Here is a 20,410-nt window from a genome sequence, read left to right as displayed (position 1 = left end):
GCAACGCTGAGTGGTGACCACACGACGCAGCCCCCCATGTCCCAGGGGAGATGCAGAGACACATCCTCCATTACCAGCCTGTGCAGCACCCGGCACAATGGGCCAGTCCAGGCCTTACAGCACCTGGCTCAGTGACACCCCTGGGGTCAGGATGTCAGAGCGACAAGCAGGTGGGTGCAATTAGCCGGGAAACTCCCCAGCCCTCAGTGCCTCAGCCTCCAGCTATCACAGCTCCCAGCCTGTCTGCTGGGTCCATGTGTGTCATGGGGTCCCAGGCTGTGTCCAGATCCCCAAGCACAACACAGCTGAATGGCTCAGTAGTTTCCACTCACCCCAGAATCTCTTCAGCATACCAGGGTAGCACTCTGGGATTTTATACAACTGGAGCCTGCTGCCGTTGTTCCTGCCTTGAGGTGGAAGACCATCACTGCTGCTGGGGGAGAATATCAGACAGGTGAAGAAGTCTGTGGAGGGGGTTTGTTCATTGCTGGACTGAGTGACTTTACCATCTCTGCTCTTGTGGTGCTGGGGACAGTTCCTGTTGTTGCTGTGGGTAGAAGAGGAGGGACGTGGAGCCCTCCCCCCAATCCATCTATTCCCCACCATCGCTGTTGCCCCCTCCACTAGCTGCATCGCCTTCTCACCCCTCAACTCAGCCGTTTGCCTCCTGACCATCTGGGACTGTTGCAGCAGCAAGGACTTTATTTCCTACCACCCGGGCGCATGTGCTTCCTTTCCCCTCCCACTGCTCCCTTGAACTTGCCCTCCTTTCCCCAGCTATGTTTGGCTGGAGGACCCCCCTCTCCACTTTGCCCTCCAGCCTCTGATGCAGTTTACCCTTGCAGCCTGCCCTGCCCATCCCGTGTGCCCACTTTGTCCTCCTCCTCCGCTACTGTTTTTCCCTAGGAGTTTGTTTGGTTTTCCTGTCCCGCCTCACCCCAGCCCTTCAACTTTTGTTGGTTTTCTTGACCCTTCCTAGCCCCTGTGATTCCCTTGTTATTTCCTACCTCATCCACGGCTTGTGGTGCACCTGCCCCACCCCTCATCTTTGCTGTTTGTCCCTGCCCTGCCCCCACCCTACCAGCTCTGTGTGCGCATGCTCCCCAAGCACCCATGAGCCCCCATAGTCCCCTGTTTTTTTTGTTGTGCCCCTGCTCACTGCACCCCTGATGCCTTTGTAACCCCGTCCCACCCAGTGCAGCTGGAGGAGCTGGCACCCCCCTACTCCAAACAAGGCCTTTGTGACCCTTCCTTATCAGCGCCCTCCTCCCCTGCCTGCAGCCTAGCAGGGATGAGAGGTCAGCCATTCTGCCCCTCTCTCTCCCTCCCAGCCCCCCTTTTTCCCTGGTGCTTGTCCCTGTGACCTTTCCCTGTAAGTTCCCTCCTCCCCTACCTGTGTTTCAGTGGAGAGGAACGGTCAATCCTTTCCCACCATTTTTGCCTTTGCCCACCCCCTCTGGTGCTTGCTCCTGTCCCCTTTCTCAAATGGATGGGGAGACTGTGGGGGGAACTCCTCCCCAGGTTGATCCTGTCTCCTGCCCTCTGCCTGTTCCCCCACCCACTCCCGCGGCTACCACTATGATCAACGCCGCTGCCTAATCTAATGCCCCCACCACCCCCACTGGGGCACCGGCAGTGGCAGGCATGGGAGGAACCTCCACCTCTGTTGCTACGACTTCCTTGGCCTGCAGAAAGGGCCAGGGGAAAAAGAAGGGCAAGAGCCCTGCCCGGAAGGCAGTCTCCCGGAGCAGGGGCTTCTGTTCACACTGTGGCCCCACCATCGGCCACAGCCCCCCCTTCCCCTGCAGTCCCCTCCACTAGCCCTGGGGGTGCTCCTGTCTCAAGCCTCAGAGCATAACCCCAGGTAGCCGCCAGCCCTCCAGCCGCCGCCCCTTCATCTGCCCCCGCCGCTTCCTTAAATAATATCTCTAATAGCCAGGGCCCCTTCCCCACCCTGACTAGGAGGCATGGTGTCTGTTGCCTCCTGGTGGCCACCTTGCCCCACGTGGAGACCTACGTGCAGGTGTTGGCGCAGGTGGTGGTGCCCTCGGCCATCGCAGTGACCTCCAAGATATACAGCAAGGTCGTCTTCTTTCTAGCATTGGAGGCTGCCGCCCAGGAGGTGGTAGAGCAGGGCCTGGTGGTGAGGAGCGTCTATGTCCCCCTAGAGCCCCTAAAGTACCTGGGCATATGGGTGGTGTTTACCTCCATCCCGCCCTTCCTCCCCAGGGAGCTCTCAAGGGGTCCTTCCTGGTGCCCCATCAAGGGGCCCAGTATCAGATCCACTATTCCTCAGGGGAGGTCCAGTGCTTCCTCTGCCGGGCAACGGGGCACATCTGGAGGAACTGTCCCCTGGCCCAGCACGGAGGAGCGCCTGAGCCTCCCGAGGTTCCAGTGGGCACTGTCCCTGCCACCGCTGGCGACCCTGAGTGCCTGGCCCTGTGGCTGCCCCTCCTCCTCCTTCTGTGCCCACCTCCAACACTGGTTGGCATGCGGGGGAAGTCCCCCCATCACTCCCAGATGAGCGGAAGGGCCCTATTCTGGGGCAGGGCCCATGGAGAAGAGGGCATCTGAGTTGGCCCCAAGTTTGAAAGAGGGCTTATCCCAGGGGGAGGTTTCCCATCCTCTTGCCGCCCCGCACCTGCCCCCTTGACACCCAACACCATTGCCCTTGCCACCTGGCCCTGCCCCCACTGGCCAGCCCTCTGACAACACTTTGGAGGGTTGGGTGCTCATCGAGGGGAAGCGCAGGAAGCGCAAGAAGGCCCAGAACCTCCCCACAACCTCAGACGGGGAGGAAGCCCCGCAAAAGTCTTTGGGGGGGGTTGCCACTGAAGGGGTCTCTGCTGCACCCTCCTGATGAGGTCCAGTGGGAAATGCCGGTTGAGGAGGAAGTTGCAGCAGTGAAGAGGAGCAGCACAGCCCCTCTCCTGGAGGCCCTTTTAGATTCCCTCCCTGGGAAGGCCTCGAAGGGAGCTGCCCCCGCCGCTTTGTCATCTGTGCTCCCTGTCGGCACCAAGACGATTGTCACATCAGCTTCCAACAGGGTGGCCCCCGTGGTGGCGGAGGGGAACTTTGGCTCCCTCTTCGAGGAGATCGAGGCCCTGGGTCCGACCCCGGTCACCCAGAGGGAGGACAACCCCCTGACAGCAGGCCTCGATCTGGGCAGCGATGTCCTTTCACCTGCCTGGCTGCTGACGGCACTCCACCTACAGCTGCCAAGCCTCTTGAGGCGATGGCTGGCGCCAGGTCCCATGCTCCCATTCCAGGTGAGACAGACCCCCCTCATCGCCTTTCGACAATCCTAACCCGTGTCTCCCCTGTGCGCAGCTGCAGCCCCGGGCACTCAGTCCATCATGGCGCCCAGGCCTGGCATAGGCGAGGGCCCCCATCCTAGACCTATGCTCCTGACCCCTGTGCCAGGTCAAATGGAGCTGCACCCCGGTGGCTCGGCAGGGCCCCTAATCCCAGTCCTGCCCCTGACTTTGTTTCCACCACCGCCCTGACCCTGCTCCTGTCCTTATTATCACCCCCGTCCCCTTCCGTCCCCCTATTGCTGCCACCCCCCGGGATTTTGTTGTTTCCCCTTCCATCCATCGATGCCTGGGAGGCGGCATTTGTGTTCCCCCTTCCACCTGGGGCTGCTGTTTTCCGTCCACCACCATCCCTTGCACCGGGGGCCGAGCTGGGCAGCGCGGCGCCCACATCATCGGTGCTGCATCGGGGATCAGTCCCCTGTCTGCCTTTCTTGGCTGGCCGCGGGGCTGCCATGGGGACCTGGCCAAAGGACAGCCGGGATTCTTCAACCCCGCATCCCCTTGTGCTACGGGACAAGCTGTGTGCTTTCCTGGCTGACTCCCGAGGGGCCAGGGATAGGGTGCAGTTCGCTCTACAGTGTTGGGGGGGACTTCCACCTCCTCCTTCGGACCATGAGGGCTATACTGAGGGAGGGCAAAGGGACCAGGAGGCAGGACACTGTGGCCTACCAGTGGGCCCATGGCTTCCGTGACTCTCTGATGACCTTCAGGGTCGGTCATGGATTGCTGCTGGGCCCAACGGGGGCTGCTGGTGCTCCTGCCCATGAGGATCTTCCCCAGCCCCAACCATCTTTGCCCCACTAAATGCCTGGGGCTGTAGGATGGGTCTCCACAGGTGCCTGGTGCTTTCCTTCCTTCGGGAGGGAGGGTACTCTGTGGTGTTCCTGAAGGAGACCCATACAGATCCAGCCACTGAAGCCAGCTGGTGGGTGGCGTGGGGGGACAGGATGTTTTTAGCCAACTCTCTACCCATTCGGCGGGAGTGGCCACCCTGTTCTCCCCTGACCTACAGCCCAAGGTGCTGGGGGTTGCTGAGGTCATGCTGGGTCACCCGCTGCACCTCCAGGTCAGTATGAAGGGGCTAGCATTGAACTTGATCAATGTCTATGCCCCAAATTCGGGCCTGGAGCAGGTTTGTTTTTTCCAGCAGGCAGTCGCCTTCCTCAGCACCTTCGATACTCATGAGTGCCTGGTCCTGGGTGGGGACTTTAACCCCACCCTCGAGGAATGGGACTGCACATGAACAGAGCACAGCCAGGCCACTGCAGACGTCTTCTGGGAGATCATCGATCATCACTCCCTGGTGGACGTCAGGCCCAACCACCACCTGGACGATGTCATTACTTTCACCTTTGTCCGGGTGGGGGAAGATCAGTCGCACCACTCCAGGTTGGACCGCATCTATTTCTTGCGTTACCATCGCTCGCGGGCCCATTCCTCCAGCGTCTGGCCGGCCCTGTTCTCAGATCACCCTATGGTGACCATGACGGCATCTGTCACTGTGGAGACGCCGGGGCTGGCTTACTGGCATTTCAATAATAGCTTGCTGGAGGACGTGGGCTTCATGGCGTCCTTCCAGGAGTTCTGGCTGGCCTGGCGGGGGCAGAGGCGCACCTTTCCCTCAATACGGTGCTGGTGGGACGTGGGGAAGGTGCGTGCCCGGCTGTTCTGCTGCAACTAAACTTGTAAGGCCAGCCAGTGGAGGGATGCAGAGATAGAGCAGCTGGAGTGGGTGGTCTCAGAGCTGGAGAGGCATCTGGCTGCCATCCCCGAGGATCCGTCCCTCTGTGGAGCGTGCCGGGAGAAGTGGGAGGAGCTCCGGGCCCTCGAAGACCATCGGGCTCGGGGTGCCTTCGGGAGATGGATCGCAGCTCCCGCTTCCTCTACACCCTGGAGAAACGGAGGGGGGCTAAAAAGCACATCATCTGCCTTTTAGCAGAGGACGGCGCACCCCTCACGTATCTGGCGGAGATGCGTGGAAGGATTAGGGCCTTCTATGCTAGCCTCTTTTCCCCGGATCCCATCAAAGCTGCCGCCTGCAGGGTGCTCTGGAACAAACTTCCCATGGTCAGCGCAGGCAACTGGGACTGGCTGGAGCTACCTCTCACTCTGGCTGAGTTCTCGAAAGCCCTCCACCTCATGCCCACCAATAAATCTCCGGGCATGGACGGGTTGACTGTGGAGTTCTATCGTGTGTTCTGGGACATCCCTCGGCCTGGACCTAGCCACTGTCTGGGCCAAGTCTGAGGGCAGCAGAGTGCTCTCCCTCTCTTGCAGGTGGGCTGTGCTCACCTTGCTACCCAAGAAGGGGGGCCTCCGTGACCTTCAGAATTGGCGTCCCCTCTCGCTCCTCAGCATGAACTATAAAATCATAGCCAAGGCCATCTCGCTGAGGCTGGGCTCTGTGCTGCAGGACATGGTCCATCCCGACCAGACCTACACTGTCCCAAGCAGCACCATCTTTGATAATCGCTATCTGGTCCAGGACCTCTTGGAGCTTGGGTGTAGGGATGATCTGTCATTCCCCTCCTGGCCCTGGACCAGGAGAAGGCGTTCAATAGAATGGACCACTGTTATCTCCTGGGCTCCCTGCAGGCATTTGGCTTTGGGCCCCGTTTTGTGGGCTTTCTCCAGGTGCTGCACACCTCCGCAGAGTGCCTGGTCAGGCTCAACTGGACCCTGACCGAACCAGTCAGCTTTGGGCGAGGAGTGTGTCAAGGCTGTCTGCTGTCAGGCCAGCTGTACGCTCTGGCCATCAAGCCCTTCCTCCGTCTACTCCACTGGAGGATGATGGGGTTGGTGCTCCGTTAGCCATAGCTGAGGCTGGTCATAGCTGAGCCCTTGTCTACACTGACCTGGAGATTCGGTAGCAGTCGACGGGAGTTACACAAGCTATGCAGAGTAGCTTGCGTAACTCCCGTCAACTGTTGTGCTTCCCTTCTGCGCGGTGTCTTCACTGCACTGTGCCACTTGAGGGAGTGGTTTTACTCACTCGACTACCTGATCGATTGAGCGGGTCTACACTGAAAGATTGATCTGGCGGCAGTGACTTTGCCGTTGTAAGTATAGACATACCCTCAGTCATAGCTGAGGCTCCGCCCGGGTCAACTGGGTCAAAAGTTCTGGCCTGATGGTAGGGGCTGGGTGGCAGATGAGCTCCCTCCCACCCATGCTTCAAGCCATCCGGTGGAGCGTTCGCTGCTCTATCTGGGTGTTTACCTTTCTGCCACCCATGCCTCACTGGAGGAGAACTGGCACGATTTAGAAGTCAGGGTGTCTGAGCAGCTGCGGAGGGGGACAGGACTGCTCCAGTGCCTTTCCCTTCGGAGGAGGGCACTGGTGCTCAACCAGCTAGTCCTGTCCATGCTCTGGCACCAGCTAGACACCCTGGTCCCACCCCTGAGGTTCCTGGCCTACCTCCAGAAGAGAATTCTGCACTGGGTCTCTGCAGGGATCCTGAGTCTCCCTTATTTCTTTGTAAGTAGGAAAAGGGCCTGATTGGGTGTGTGTGTGTGTCTCCCAGGAACACAGATCACACCCAGCTTGACTTTCTAAGGCTAAAAAAACAGCCAAAAGAGACACTCTTCCCCCCGCCCCACCCCACACACACACAAGGCCAGGTCCACACCTTCCATCTCCAGGCCCTGCAGAAACTCCTTTACAGTGCAGGTAGTCTGGCGTGGAGCATGCTGGCACACACCTTCCTCTGCCACCTCCGAGGACTACGATATGACCAGCAGCTCCTTTATCTCCAACTGAAAGGTCTTCTGCGATGCCTCTCCGAGCTGCCGGTCTTCTACCAGGACCTCCTCCAGCTCTGCAGGTTGGTCTTGGCCTCCAGGTCTTTTGTGGTCACCAAGAGGGAGGACCTCCTCGCAGAGCCCTTGCTACACAACCCCCCACTCCATGTGCAGGTGACGGAGACCCCTCCATGCAACGGAAGATGGTCCTGGCAGGCGTCATCAGGACCAGAGACCTCCTGGACGATGACCAGGGGGACTAGATGGACCCGCAGCCACTGGCTCGGCGCATGGGGCTCTCCACCCTTTGAACCCCCAGCGTGTACTCCAGGAGGTGAGGGCAGCCTTGCCTCCCGCTGCTTGGGTTTACCTCGAGCGGGTTCTGTGAGAGGGCGCTCCCCATCTCTCCCTCAGTCCTAGCCCTCTGGAGCTTTTCATTGGGCCCTGGCCCCACGTGCCCCCCCAGTTGCCCTCTCCCTACGCACTGAGCTGGCTGCTAGACTTGCAGCCGGTCCGTTTCCGAACTGTGCCCAGGGACCATCTGTGCACGCTCGTGCTCCACACCCTTCATTTCCTCACCCTCGTGTCCCATCCAGACACCAAATATCAGGACCTGATACCACCTGTGGAGGGCAAGGACCACCAGTGGGCCAGGCTCTATTTCACCCTGACCCCCCAGCCCACTGGGGACATCAGTTGGCAGCTTCTTCACGGCGCTGTGAGCATGGGTGTGTACTTGGCACAGTTCACCCCTCACCCTGACACCTGCCCATTCTGCGGCATGAGGGAGACCCTGGCACGTCTTCCTCAAGTGCGCCAGGCTGAAGCCCCTATTCCGGCTCCTCCAGAGTCTCCTGCTGAGGTTCTGGATGCACTTTTCCCTGCACCTGTTCCTCTACGCACACCCCATCCGAGGCCCCACAAAATCATGGGACCTCCTCGTCAACCTCCTCCTAGCGCTGGCCAAGGTGGCCATTTATAACACCAGAGATAAGAGGTTGGTTGAGGGGGTGCTCAGCGACTGTGGGGCCTATTTCCATTCCTCCATCCGTTCATGTATCCGGGAAGAGTTCCTCTGTGCAGCATCCATTGGCTCCCCAGGCAGCTTTCAGGAGCAGTGGGCACTGTCCCGGATTCTATGCTTGGTGTCCCCTTCCAGTTCCCTCTGTTTGACCCTCATGCCCTTTCCTGTTTTCTCATTAGTTGTCCCCCATAATCAACTGAGTCCCAGGTCCAGTGGCTCCTCCCCTTAGGCCGGGGGAGGGACCTTTAGCAGTGGGTGGGCTTGTGTCCGCCCACTTCCCCGGAATTCAAATAGTAGAACTCTCAGGTAGCCATCTGGTCTGACTCTGTCACAGTTCCTCATATAGATACTTATAGACTGTAATCAGGTTACTCCTTAACCTTCTCTTTATTAAGCTATCTATATTGAGCTCTTTGAGTCTATCACTATAAGGCATGTTTTCTAAATCCTTTAAACATTCTTGTGGCTCTTCTCTGAACCTTCTCTAATTTATCTACATCCTTCAGGAATCGTGGGCACTAAAACTGAACACAATATTTCAACAGCAATCATGTGTCTTTATTCCTACTTGAGATTCTTGTTTATGCATTCCAGGATTGTTTTAGCTCTTTTGGCCACAGTGTCCTACTGGGAGCATATTTTCAGCTGATGATATCCACCATGACCACCAAATCTTTTTAAGAGTTACTGCTTCCCAGGATACAATCCCCCATCCTGTAAATATGGCCTAGATCAGTGGTTCCCAACCTGTGACCCGAGGGCCAAAAATGGCCTGAGGGGGCTTTCAAAGTGGCCTGGGGCTCCCCTCCTGCTGGCTGCAGAAGGGAGCTGCTGCCTAAGGACCCAGGCGGAGTGCGTTTTGGAGGGACTAAAAGACCGGTACAGGCTCCTTGTTGCAGCTAAGGGGATGAGAGATCAGCAGTCCTCTTCCTCTGACTGTAGCAGGGAGCATGGCAAATCACTCTGCCTAGGTCCCCAGGTGCTGGGGTCCCTGCTGGAGCCAGAGGAAGGGGTGCACTGATCTCCTGTCCCCCTGGCTGCAGATGGGAGCCACTGCCTAGGGACCCAGGTGGATCGCACAGGGCTACAGGACACATGTGGGTTCCCTGCTGCAGTCAGGGAGACTCCTTCTGTCTGGCTGCAGTTGGGGGGCGGCCCTGCTGGTGGAGATTGGTGGCCCTCCAGGGCTGTAAAAAGGATATCTGTGGCCCTCAAGCCAAAAAAATTGGGAACCAATGTCCTAGATTCTTTTTTCTTAGATGTATATATTAACATTTAGCCATATTGAAATACCTATTGTTTGCTTGCTTCCCATTTACCAAGCGATCCAGATCTCTCTGAATCAATGACCTGTCATCCTCCTTATTTACCACGCCCCCAATTTTTGTGTCATCTGCAAACTTTATCAGTGATGATTTTATATTTTCTTCCAGATCACTGATAAAAATGTTAAACAGCTTAGGGCCAGGAACCAATCTCTGCGGTACTCCACCGGAAAGACACCTGCTCAACGAGGATTCCCCATTTACAACTATATTTTGAGATCTATCAGTTAGCCACTTTTTAATCTATTTAATGTGTGCCATGTTAATTCTATTCATTCTAGTTTTTAATCAAAAATGTTGTGTGGTACCAAGTGAAACACCTTACTGAAGTCTGAGTATATTACATCATCACTACTATTTTTATCAGTCAAAACTTGTAACCTCATAAAAAAGAAGATATCAAGTTAGTTAGACAGGCTCTTTTCCCATGAACCCATGTTAATTTGCATTAATTACATTAATCTCTTTTAATTTTTTATTAATCTAGTTCTGAATCAGCCACTCCATTATTTTGTGTGGGATTGATGTCAGGCTGTCAGGCCTATAATTTCCTGGTTCGTCTCATTTACCCTTTTAAAATAGTAGCACAACCTTAGCTTTTTTCAGTCTCTTGGAACTTTCCCAGTGCTCCACAGCTTACTGAAAATCAGAATTAATGGTCCAGCGAGCTCCTCAGATAGCTCTTTTAAAAATCTTGGATGTAAGTTGTCTGGACCTCCTGATCTTAAAATGTTTAACTTTAGAACCTTCCATTTAACATCCTCTAGAGATACTAGTGGAATTTGAAGCGTTATCATCACCATAAGCTGAGATCACATAATCTATCTTTTCCCCAAATACAGAACAGAAATATTTATTGAACACTTGTGCAGTATTATTGATAAGTCTACCATTTCCAAATAGTAATAGGCCAATACCATTGTCAGGATTCTTTTTGTTCCTAATATATTTTTTAAAACCCATTCTCATAGATTTTTCCTTGTGTCCCTTTGTTTCCCTTATCAGTTTTCTACATTTCCTAACTTCTGATTTATATACATTACTATGAACTTCCCATTTGTTATATATATTTTTATATTTGCCTTTACTTCATCTCTAAAGCAGATCAGATTTTTTTAACCAGTACAGTTGTCTTCCTTGATTGTGGCTTTTGGGCATCTCATAAGGAGTTCATAAATGATTCCAAATTATCATTCTCTTTTTTTTACCAAATTCCCAGCAGGAGTGGTGAGTATGTGTATAAAATTTGTGGATGGCACCAAGCTTGAAGGAGTTGCAAGCACTTTGAAAGAAAAGATTAGAATTAAAAATGATTTTGACAAATTAGAGATTTGGTCTAAAATCAACATGATGAAATTCAATAAAGACAAGTGAACTTCACTTAGAAAGGAAAAATCAAATGCACAACTACAAAATGGGGAATAACTGGCTAGGCGGTAGCACTGCTGAAAAGGACCTGGGGGTTGTAGTGGATATGAGACAACGATGTGATGCACTTGTAAAAAAGGCTAATATTATTCTGGGATGTATTAACAAGAGTGTCATATGTAAGAAACAGGAGGTAACTGTCCTGCTGTACTTGGCACTGGTCAAGTTCACCCAGTGTGTTTGTAATGCAGCTAGGAATAGAATGCAAGTGTCTTGATGCCCAGACCAACACCTTATCCACAGATTAGCCTTCCTCGGGGGAGAAGGGGGATCGCTGCAGGATGAGGTTGGGTAGGGTAGGATAGGGCAGGGGAGAAGGTAGCATTTGAGGCTGTGTGCCAACAGTATAGGCTAGGGAAAGCGGATTAATTATTAGTAGTATTAAGTACCTTGGATGCCCATGAAACACTTTAAAAAGTATTTAAAGCCGGAGTTCCTGCTCTGAAGAGTTTGCAGTTGAAGTTAACACGAGGACAGGAAGAGCTAACCAAGGGTTGGGTAAGTACTAGGTTGAAGCTGAGGGCAAAATCCACATTCTGAAATGGGTCCCAATGGGAGCAGTGGTGGAACAGGCGTAGAGATGGGCCAAGTACGGGAGAGGGCAGAGGTGGCAATGATGCCTAGAAAGGCTGTGAAGGCAGAAGCCGAGGAGGGACAGAGAAGAGTGGGAATTGCAGTGGTGTGGATAGAGGAGTAAATGTGGTAGATACACCTGGGGATGTGCAAGGGAAACTGCTTGGAAGGATGGGCTTAAGGGGCCAGGTCAAAGATGGCAGCAGTGGGGCATGGTGTGGTGATGGGCAGCTGGGGGGCAGAGGAAGCCATGGGGTTGGGATAGTGATATAATCACAGCAGGCTGCAAGGGCACAGCCAGCAATGGGGACTCAGCAGCAGTGGGAAAGGGACAGTTGTAGGAGCAGCAATGGGGTGGCATTGGGTGGGTCAGGTTTGGATGTTGAGGCCAGGCATGTGGTGTGACAAGCAGCAGTCGGGATATACCTGGTACTGGGACAGGCCAACCATTGGGACAGGCTTGGGCAGCAAGCACAGGACAGAGGTTGAACAGCATTAGGGGCAATAGCAGGGACAGGCTGGGCAGAGGCAGCTATCAGACCCTCATGGCTGAGAGCAGGGCATGTTTGGGAGATGAGGCCAGCTGGGTGGTGGGGCAGCATGTGGGATGCACACAGGCTTTTTGTTCAGGGTGGGGCTCAGGGAGGAGCACATGGGCAGGAAGTGCAGAGAAAGCAATTAATGATGGGCAGCGGGTATCAGAGGCTTGAGGACTGCTGAAAGCTCCCGCTTTGCCTCTTTCCCCCCAAGGCCCTGCCCATGCTCCACCCCACTCCCTCCCAGGTCCTGCTCCCACTCGACCCCTCGCCGCCTGCCACTCATGACTCTTGGGGGAGAGGGTGAAGAGGCACAAGTGGCAGGTGGGAGGAGACCTCGGGGGAGGGGATGAAGACTCACGAGCAGAGGGGGAGGGGCGAAGAGGCATGAGTGGAAGTTGGGGGGGCCTCGGGGGAGGGGCAAAGAGTTCTAGTTAGGGTCCATCGGGGGAGGGGGTCGAGTGGGAGCAGGGCCTAGGGTGGAGCAGGAATGAAGTGTGGGCAAGGTCTCAGGGGGGAGGAGGCCAAGCAGGGGCAGAGCAGGAGGTAGGGTAATGGTCCAGGTCCCCCACTGCCCAGCCTCCCCAAAGGCAGGAATCACATGCAGCTCATGCAAATAATGGTGTAAAGTGGTGGGGCAGAGGGAGTGGTCAGGGAGAGGCAGCTGTGAGTGAATCTGGCCTGGTGTTGGGGCTAGAGGTTGTGTAGTGCAGTACTTGGGGCAGCCTGGGGTTGGATTCAGGCGAAAATGACTGCTGAAGGATGGCCTGGTGTGGTGCGGAGGGCGAGTTTGGGAGCAGGCTGTGATGTGGCTCAGGTGAAGGGGTGGCTGCCAGGCAGAGGTGATGCAGTGGGGAAGGGTGGCGGCTGGTAGTGCTGGCAGTGTAGGGAGAGCCAGGTGTCCGGAGAAAGGGCAGATTTGGGTGCCAAGGAAGGACAGGTTGGGGTGGGGGCCCTAGCTGAGTGAGGTGGCTGGGTCAGTGCAGGGTTCGGCAGTGTGGGGGCAGGGCTGGAGGCAGTGAGGTAGGGCACAGTTCAGTGTTATTTCTGTATCACTTGCCTGGCTCTGTCAGAGAAACAGTGGGCGTTAAAAGCTGCAGAGCCCAATCCCCATACACACTTTCATGCACAGGAGAAGCTGAAATCACTGATGTTGCTCATCTGCACAAAGTTAAGCAGGACACAGGGTTGGGACCAAGTCAGAAGGGGTGAAGAGAGGATGAAGGTGAAGACAGCAGGAGCCTGCAGTCCCTGCATAGAGGCACACAGACACCTAGAGCATTACAGAGCTGGGGGGCTAATGACATCTGGACCAAGAACGGCCTTGAGGGATAATGGCTGCTGTTTAGCAGGGGGATTGTTGGGGGTTTCACAGTGCCAAGGAGCAAGAGCAGAGAGGGTCAGGGATGGAGGTGGTGACTGAAATGTTGAAGGGAGAAGGACAGCAGTGAAGCTTGGCCAGAGGAGCAATGAAGCAGGCCCAGGTGAGAGAATTGTGGGGTATACTTGGAGCTGCACAGAGAGGGTATGGGGGGGAGGGGCTATGAGCTTGTGGGTGAATTGTAGGGGATTATCAGGAGGTGGGGCAGAGAGAGCGAGTGCACACTCCTGCAAAAGATTCTGTAGTCTGGGGGTTAGCACACTCACACAGCATGTGAGCGACCAAGGATCTAGTCCCCCTGCTCCCCTGACTCTTTAATTATTTATCCACAGTGCACTGGCTTCAACAGGAGAGAGCCTCATTACAGACTGGTTAGCTCAGTGGTTAGCACATTCATCTGAGAGGCGGCAGGTCCCTGTTCAACTCCCTTCCTGCCCTCAGAAGGACGGGGGACTTGAAGCAGGGGTCTCCCACACCTCAGGTGACTACCCTAACCACTGGGCTAAAGTTCTGAAGGAAGCATGCCTTCCTCTCTCTCCCCAGCTGCTTGCTAAAATGGCATAAGGCACCTAACTCCGAAGAGGGTTCCTGGCTGTGAACTGAAGAGACAGGTACCTGCTGCAGCATGAGAGGGGTGGGGCTTTTGTTGTCATCTCCCACTGGCTAGCTGAGGTGGCTCCTCCCTAGTGTGCTGGCATTTGTGACTCATGCTCAGGCGCTTGTCTCTCTTCATTCATTGGGCCTGCTCAGACTCTGTACCACACAGATTGTTCCATGCATTCAGGCCAATGCTCGCATTTTTAGCAGTGGTGGGAATTAACCATCGGAACAACTTACCTAGGGATGCAGAGAATGCTGCATCATTGCCAGTCTTTAAGTCATTACCGAATGTCTTTCTCAAAGGTCTGCTGTAGCTCACACAGAAGTTAGGGATTTGATGCAGGAATTACTGGGGAGGTTCTCTGGCCAGTGTTCTGCAGGAGGGCGGATGAGATTATCATAATTGTTCCTTCTGGTCTTAAACTCTATGAATATCCAAACCTGTCCCAGAGCCCCATAGCAGCTAACCCCAAAGCTCACCACTATTGGGAAGGCATTGTGCTGATACTCTTGTTCCTCCCTTTTCCTGTAGGTGGGGTTTCCCTAGGAAACGGCAGTTGTTCTGCTTCCCAGTGCTGGCAGGCAGCAGACTGCAAAGTCAGCCGGTACTTGCAAAAACTCCTCTGTCTTCCCCCCCACACTGAGGTTTTTCAGCCTGGATAGCAGCTGCATCTCTTACCTGTTCGTCTGGGCACTGTGGAAAAGGTGGGGATTTTCTTAATGTAGCTGAACTTGTCTGGGATTTCTGTTCCTCCTTCAGCTGGTAACATGCACTGATGATATCTGAAAATGGGACTGCCCTTGGGTGAAAACAGAAATGATTTGCAGGTTCTTTAAGCTTGGTCTGGGTGTGCAAAGTTTGGAGGACAAAACCATCTGTCTTGGGGCTGAGCAGCAGTGTGGTTGGCTTTCTCAGAAGCATGCTTTTGCTGTCACGTTTTCTGCTTCAATTTTCAGTGTTATGCTGGTACTTTTTCTTCTGTGTGGATTGCCAGGAGGTGGCCCCCTTTACAGTGCAATACAAAGTGTTAGAAGAAGTGCCAAGTGGAACTGTGCTAGGGAAATTGTCTGAGGATTTGAGCTGGGAGGAGAGACGTGAACCAGTAGAGACCTTCCAGCAGCTGCATTTCCCTAAGGAGCTCCCTATCTGTGTTGGGTCTGAAGATGGCTTGCTTAGCACGGCAGGACGGTTGGACAGAGAGCAGCTATGCAGGCACAATGATCCATGCTTTGTCTCTTTTGATGTTCTGGCTGCCGAACACTTGGCTTTAATCCACGTGGAGATTCAGGTCTTGGACATTAATGATCATGCACCCCAATTTCCAAAACCTGAGCTGGAATTAGAAATATCAGAGAGTGCATCCCTACGAACACGGATACCACTGGATCGAGCACTTGACCCAGACACTGGCTCCAATGCCCTCTGCTCTTACTCATTATCACCCAGTGATCACTTTGTTTTGGATGTAATCTCTGGATCTGATGGAACTAAACATGCAGAACTTGTGGTTGTTAAAGAAGTGGACAGAGAGCTCCGCTCTTGTTTTGATCTAGTACTGACTGCCTTTGATCATGGAGACCCACCAAAATCAGGCACAGCCTTAGTGAGGGTTATTGTTTTAGACTCCAATGATAACAGCCCTGTGTTTGCAGAGAGTTCTTTGACAGTGGAAATCTGGGAAGATACTTTGCCTGGTACAATTCTTATAAACCTTTTAGCCACTGACCCAGACCAGGGTCCCAATGGGGAGATAGAATACTCATTCAGTAAACATGCTCCACTAGAGGTGTTGAACATGTTCAGCATTGATGCCAAGACAGGCAGTGTAGTTCTGAGACACCCATTGGACTATGAAGAAAATCATACCTATGAAGTTGATGTGCAAGCCAGGGATCTAGGAGCCAACCCTATGCCAGCACACTGCAAGATCCTCATCAAGGTTCTGGATGTCAATGACAATGCCCCAGATGTACACATCACTTGGGCTGCCCAGGGGCCAATGCTATCTGAAGCTCTTCCTAAGGACAGCTTTGTTGCTCTGGTGACAGCAAGTGATCCCGATTCAGGAAACAATGGACAGGTGCATTGCTATCTTAGTCAAGGACATGAGCATTTCAAATTGAAAAGGACCAACACATACACTTATATGCTGCTAACCAATGCCATATTGGACAGGGAGAGGTGGGCAGAATATAATCTGACATTAACGGTCCAGGACAATGGGAACCTCTCCTTAGCCAGGAGGAAACACCTCACTATATACATCATTGATGTCAATGACAACCCACCATTGTTTGAAAGAATTACATATGATGTCACCATTGCTGAGAATAATGTGCCTCCATCCTACTTGATTACTGTCAAAGCCCATGATGCTGACATAGGTTTTAATGGAAAAGTCACGTATAGCATCCAGGACTCCCTTGTCTCAGATTTGGTCTCTGTTGATTCCAAAACTGGTGAAATCTTTGCGCTCAGAGCTTTTGATTATGAACAAATAACAAGTCTTGAATTCCTAGTGAAAGCAGAAGATGGGGGTCACCCCAGACTTGTGTCCAATGTCTCTGTTAGGGTTAGTTTGCTTGATAGGAATGATAATCCCCCAGTGATCATGCAGCCAGTGCTGGTGGAGGGCAAAGCAAGGCTCACTGTTCTAGTTAATGCACAGACTGGATGCCTATGGACATCCTCAGGGCACCACAACCCCCAAGGTACAGCAGTAACCACCATGACACCGACACCCAGTTCAAACGCTCCCCTGCTATTCACCTTTGCTGCCAGTGATGCAGATTCTGGCCTGAATGGGAACCTCCACTATGACATCCTGAGTGGGAATGATGCCAGTTTGTTTGTCCTTGATCCACTGTCAGGGCAAGTGTTTATCAACAGCAGCAATGCCAGCAGCCTCATTGGAAGTGAATGGGAACTGGGAGTGTTGGTGCGGGATCAAGGGAACTCACCGCTGCAGGCTAAAGCACTTGTGCAGTTAATTTTCAGAAATCATCTTGACCAGCTGACAAACTCAGCCCAGGCTTCTCAGAGGCTGAGCCAATCCATGGTGACTGTTATCTGCCTTGCTGTGCTATTAGGAACTTTTCTTCTTGTTTTAGCTTTAATTGTGTCTATCTGCAAACGAGAGAAGAAAGATAACATGGCCTACAACTGCAGGGAAGCAGAACATGCCCACAGACAGCAGCAGCTCAAGAAGCCCCAAAAACACATTCAGAAAACAGACATATATTTAGTCCCTGTACTCAGAAACAGGCAAGCTGTGCAGAGTGAGGTTGAGCAAATTCGCTCCTGTGAAGAAGCCTTGCTGAAGGAAAGTGCATGGGATGAGCCATTGCAGACTCCATTTCATTTAACGCCCACACTTTACAGGACCCTTAGAAACCAGAAAGGTCCAGCTGAACAGAGAGATGCCTTCAATTTCCCTGCAATCCAATGCAGACCCTTCCACCCGCACAGGCTAAGAAATGCATCCAAAGAGAGCCCAAGCCTTCAAGATGCACAAACCCCTTCCAAAAGCTTAGCAAACCCGCAACTGAGACCTTTGGGAGATCAGAACTGTGACCTCCCACTGCCGACTAACCAACCCTCAGCCATGACTCTGAAGAGGCAGAGAACTACTGAGCAAGATGCAGGGCCCAGGGCCGCCCATCCCCACCAGCACCTCTTGAGAAGTCTAGTGAGGCTGTCCATGGTGGCACTTGCTGAGCAGGACCCCACGGGAGAACTTGCTATGGAGTCGCCTCCTGTTCAGGTAGGAGCTGCCTCCCTACTGGGTTAGACTGAAGGGCCACAGTCGTAGTCTCCTGTGAGTTTGTGGGCATGGAGAGTGCTCACTGAGGGCAGACTTTGACCTGTCCTGTCTGGGTAAATGTTCCAGGTTACAGCCTGGAGCCAGGCTCTCCTCACACAGCACAGATGGCAGGCAGATTTGGGAGCGTGCTGGGGCATGTTAGGGGCTGACAGGGGATGGGGTACCGAAATCCCCTCCCCCGACTGGGTGCATTCTGCAGGGACAGCCAGGGAGCTGAGGGAGGGATGGGGGCTGTCACACAGAGAGGGGGTGATGGGAGGAGGGTGAACAGATAGCATGTGTGAAAAATCAGGACAGGGTGAGAGGTAATAGGCGCCCATATAAGACAAAGCCCCAAATATCAGGACTATCACTATAAAATTGGGACATCTGGTCACCCTGGATCATGGGAGAAATGGAGTGATGTTCTCCCAAGTGTAGGAGGAACTGAATACAGTCCATGCTGCGAAGGGAGTGAGAGGGATGTGCAGAGCTGCGGGTGATGGGGCTTGAGGGCACTGGCGGGGGGGCGGCAGTGCGGGAGATACAGGGGGACTGCTTGCTCACTCTTCTGCTGCACAGTCTCCAAGTGGGAATGCCAAACAACGTGTAAGAGAAGGAAACACTATAAAAAGCCAGCCCAGTGAGACAGGGACATCCTGACAGGAAGCATCCTGAGTGGTGACTGCATGCAAGCAACAGACTCTTCCTGTCTTACAGCAAATCTCTCAGCTGCTGTCTCTGCTGCACCAGGGCCAGTTCCAGCCCAAACCAAATCACAGGGGAAACAAATACACAGCCAAGAATGGCAGCAGGTAAGACTTGCACACAGCTAGTCCCTGTGCTTTAGTGCCCCTGGTTGCCTCTCCCCAGCCTTTGCCAGGAGACGTCAGCTCCAAATGCCTCCAGAGGGCAGATCTCCATGCGTCTGGCTGCCAGCACAGCCACAAGCCTGTGTGCTGCCTCCCTGTTCCGCATACCCATATTTGTAGATGAGTGGGACGAGGAAACAGGACTGACTCACTGGGACGTCCCCAAGGACCAAGCCACAGCCCCATGCATATTGGCTGGTCCCTTGGGCCCTACTCTCATGTGGTACTGCCTGTAGCCTTGCCCCAGGCACCAACATTGTTGCATTTCTCTCCTGCATGAGCCGCTGTGGGACAGCAGCCACTGGCATGGCTAGGAGAGGGGCCGGATTGGAGAGAGAGAACATGGCCGCCATCGGGGGGGGTGGGTATGAGAGAGCGCACTGAGGGGGAAGGAAGAACCAAAGGGCAACTGGGAGGAGACAGCCCAAAGCCTGCTGCAGCGTCCACACCCAGTGGAAGGGACTTGGTGAGAAGAGCAGCAAGGAGGGGGAAGTGAAGGCAGGGCAGGGCAGGGCAGGGCAAGAAGGTCTTGGCCAGTGAGGGAGAAAAGGAAGCCCCAAAGGAGGCGATGACAAGGAGAGAGACTGAGCGGGATTGGGGGGAAAGGAGAGAAACCTGAGAGAGATTGGGGAGAGGGAAACAGACTATCAGAGGTATGCAAGACGGGGGAGGGGGAGAGACAGTGAGAGGTTGCAGGGACAGTGGGGGGAGGGGTGGGAAGCGTGACAGTGTGATCCAGTCACCTCTCAATCATCTTTAGACAAACTAAACAGATTGGGCTCTGTCAGTCTCTCACGGTCAGGCATTTTCTTCAGCCTTCGCATAATTTTTGTGGCTCCTCTTTGCAACCTCTCTAGTTTTTCAACATTGTTTTTACAATGAGGCCACCAGAACGGCAGACAGTCCAGTGCTGGCCCCACCAGTGCCGTATGCAGAGGCCAAATCTCTGGTGGGACCGGGCGGGAGGGAGCCCTCTGTGCCATGCTGTCTGGATCTTCTGCCTCCACAACTGCAGCCTCTCGGCCCATGCCTGCACGGCATCATCCCCACTGCCTTCCACTTGCCTTTCTTTATCAAGTTCTTCCCCTTTAAGCCCAAACCCAGCTCTGCCCCACCCCAGCCACTCCCCTTTCCTTTCCCACTTCCCCAATGAATCCAGCTGCCTCTTCCATGCTATTCCCCCTCCTCCCAGAATCCCGTCACCTCCTTCCTGTGTAATCCCACACTCCCATGAAGTCTGGAACCCAGCACCCTTGGGTTCATCTTTACTAGGGAACAACAATGCATTGAAGCATGAGTGAGGAGTCAGGCTAAGCATGCTGGGCAGCACAGGCAATGCTAAGTGAGCTCAGCACTGGAGTTTGTTCATAGGTAAACCCCCAAGACATGCTGTGGCTTGTTGACATGATGCTGAGTGCGCTTGCTGCACCTACGCTGCCTGCAAGATTGGGGCCTGCCATGTCCTAACACAAGGTCACGTCCTACTGAATACAAACCTAGAAATCCTGGAGCAGGTACTGGACCCTCCCCTGTGCCCTATTCTGTTCCCAGTTCTCTGTTAGCACTTAATAAATAACAATAATATTCTGGGAGCAGCTGGCCAACTGGATCACTATGGCTGTGAGCAGGAGGGCAATCTCCTTGAGGATTGCTCACCAGGCCTGCGACATGCTGCCACCTGCCCTCCCACTGCTACCTAGTGCACAGGGGAGTCAGCCCTTCCCTTTATGCAGTCTGACATACTGGCTCCAGGGAGTGCTGCGAGTGGCCAAACCACAGCCAGGATCCTCCCAGGACCCCAGGATGAGCAG

At 53.9% G+C, this 20,410-nt stretch overlaps 1 protein-coding gene across 1 annotated transcript in view; it reads left to right on the top strand.

Moving 5' to 3' along the window:
* Positions 1-5,177: 5,177 nt before the first annotated feature.
* The window catches only part of PCDH12 (protocadherin 12), a 36,213-nt gene continuing 20,980 nt past the window's right edge, over positions 5,178-20,410 (top strand). Inside the window, exons 1-4 of the mRNA XM_067566382.1 lie at positions 5,178-5,512; positions 5,595-5,821; positions 14,882-17,688; positions 18,448-18,542. Coding sequence (XP_067422483.1) covers positions 5,178-5,512; positions 5,595-5,821; positions 14,882-17,688; positions 18,448-18,542 — 3,464 coding nt within the window. The remainder of the gene's footprint in view (positions 5,513-5,594; positions 5,822-14,881; positions 17,689-18,447; positions 18,543-20,410) is intronic.

This window comes from Emydura macquarii, unplaced genomic scaffold (assembly GCF_026122565.2).
Source record: "Emydura macquarii macquarii isolate MOO-44397 ecotype Brisbane River unplaced genomic scaffold, CSIRO-AGI_Emac_v2 contig_2768, whole genome shotgun sequence".
Classification (NCBI taxonomy): domain Eukaryota; kingdom Metazoa; phylum Chordata; order Testudines; family Chelidae; genus Emydura; species Emydura macquarii.
This window is presented reverse-complemented; position numbering and strand designations above follow the sequence as displayed.